Source organism: Capsicum annuum, chromosome 12 (genome assembly GCF_002878395.1).
Source record: "Capsicum annuum cultivar UCD-10X-F1 chromosome 12, UCD10Xv1.1, whole genome shotgun sequence".
Lineage (NCBI taxonomy): Eukaryota > Viridiplantae > Streptophyta > Magnoliopsida > Solanales > Solanaceae > Capsicum > Capsicum annuum.
In genome coordinates this window covers 6,550,746-6,552,538 of record NC_061122.1, presented here as the reverse complement: position 1 = coordinate 6,552,538, position 1,793 = coordinate 6,550,746, and the positions used below count along the sequence as shown (strand labels likewise).

Sequence of the window (1,793 nt, the reverse complement as noted above, 5' to 3'; positions counted from 1 at the left end):
TGTTTCAATTATTACTATGACGGGAGTGCGTAGTGTTGTGAAAACGAACCTTATACCTCGAGCAGCTAAGATTTTGACGACGGTCAATACACGTGGAGTGATGTTGCGGTTTTATCACTGCTCAGAACAAGTGTATGATGAGCCTTTACCTTGTGAATGGTACGACAGATCTTTATCGAAGTTAACAAAATGGAGCCACTCGCTAAAGAATGTGGACGTAATTGATGGAAAGCTAGTAAATGTTGATAATGACTCTAGAGTTTACGATGACAACTTGGAGGAAAAGCTGTATGCTTTTAAATCACTTGCTAGGACGTTTATTGGTGGTCCATCAATGCAGGAATCGATAAAAAATAACGTGGTGCGTGCATTAGGTGATGTACGATGTGATGATCAACGCGTTTTCTGTTTCAGTAAAGCTAGCGAGAGAGAAGCAATAACAGTTGATTCGCTCAAGAAAGTGTCGGAGTTCTTGAATGTTTCTGCACAACAAAGGAAGCTTGTCAGGCAAGCGATATGTGAGCAGGTGACAAAGTACCCGATATGGATAGGGGCGATAGAGGAGATACTGAATGGCTTGAGATGTGAAATCGATGAAATGAGTTGTAGATGTTCGAGTAAAGAAATTAGAATGGCGCAACAAATAGTTACGACTTGTCAAAAGTTTTTAGAAAATGCAACTTGTTATGACCCGGAATCCACTTCATGGATGCGCCTCGCACCTGCAAAAGGCGTGGAGTCACATGATTCTCATAAGTGGGAAGGTGTTCTTGAGATGTTCGACGACCTTATTAATTGCTTGAGTGAAGAGAGAAAGTTAACTTCGGAGGTAAAGAAGTTTGAGGTCATGAAAGAGGGGCTTTATCAGATTAGGGATGTTTTCATCGACAAAAACATTGGATATAAGGAAGCTCGCCACCAAGAGAGTTTAGTGCATAAAAAGTTGACGAAGACATTGGGCCACTCATCGCGGTGTGTGTTCACACTTCTTCTTTATTATCTTTACGAAAACATCTGGGATATTGATGTTGAAGTATGTGGAGGACTTTATGCAATTGGTAACGGGGATAAGTTTCGTCTGTGCATGGGAAAGATCCTAACTTCCGATGAGCATAATATGCTGCAGAGCGGGGTAAAGCAGCTAAGCAGAGCTCTGGGGCTTTTCAAGTTTGTATGGGAGACGGCAAGAATGAAAGGCGACCTAGAAGTACAAGGCCATCTGTGGTGCATTGGTGCCAAGAATAAGTCATTTACCTATAGAAATAATATGTTCTTGCTGCATTCTATTAGTTGATGATGTGAGAGACCGTGAAAGCTAAAAAGGTGGAAGATGCATTCATCGATGAATGTGTATAGTAGGTTAGTATGTAACAACTATTTGCTGCCATCAAAATGCATCTCTACTGTCATATCAATTTCAATGTGTTACTTATGATGGGGAAACTGTATGCCTGCGTAACAACACAATCATCACGTCATTTGTTTGTTACAGATGGTCTATTCATAGACTTTATCTCATATACTAGTTTTGCTATTCAAATTGTAATCTATTGTCATTAATATTCTTCCGTTTTATACTTGTCATGTTCCACCTAGTTTTGATAATTTTGTGATGTTGCTCAATTCTGAACTTCTTCAGCTTAGCTGGTGGTAAAGTTGCTGCCATGTGACCTGGAGGTCACGGGTTCAAGCTTTGGAAACAGCCTCTAACAGAAATGCAAGGTAAGGCTGCGTACAATACACCCTTGTGGTGGGGCCCTTCCCTTGACCCTGCACATAGTGAGAGCTTTAGT

The 1,793-nt window shown here is 40.9% G+C and overlaps 1 protein-coding gene across 1 annotated transcript; it reads left to right on the top strand.

Annotated features, from left to right (window-relative positions):
* On the top strand, positions 1-1,588 carry LOC107849510 (the record flags this gene model as incomplete). Its single annotated transcript, XM_016694073.2, is given in 1 exon segment — positions 1-1,588. A coding segment is annotated over 1 exon segment (1,278 nt). The 3' UTR covers positions 1,295-1,588.
* Positions 1,589-1,793: the final 205 nt, after the last annotated feature.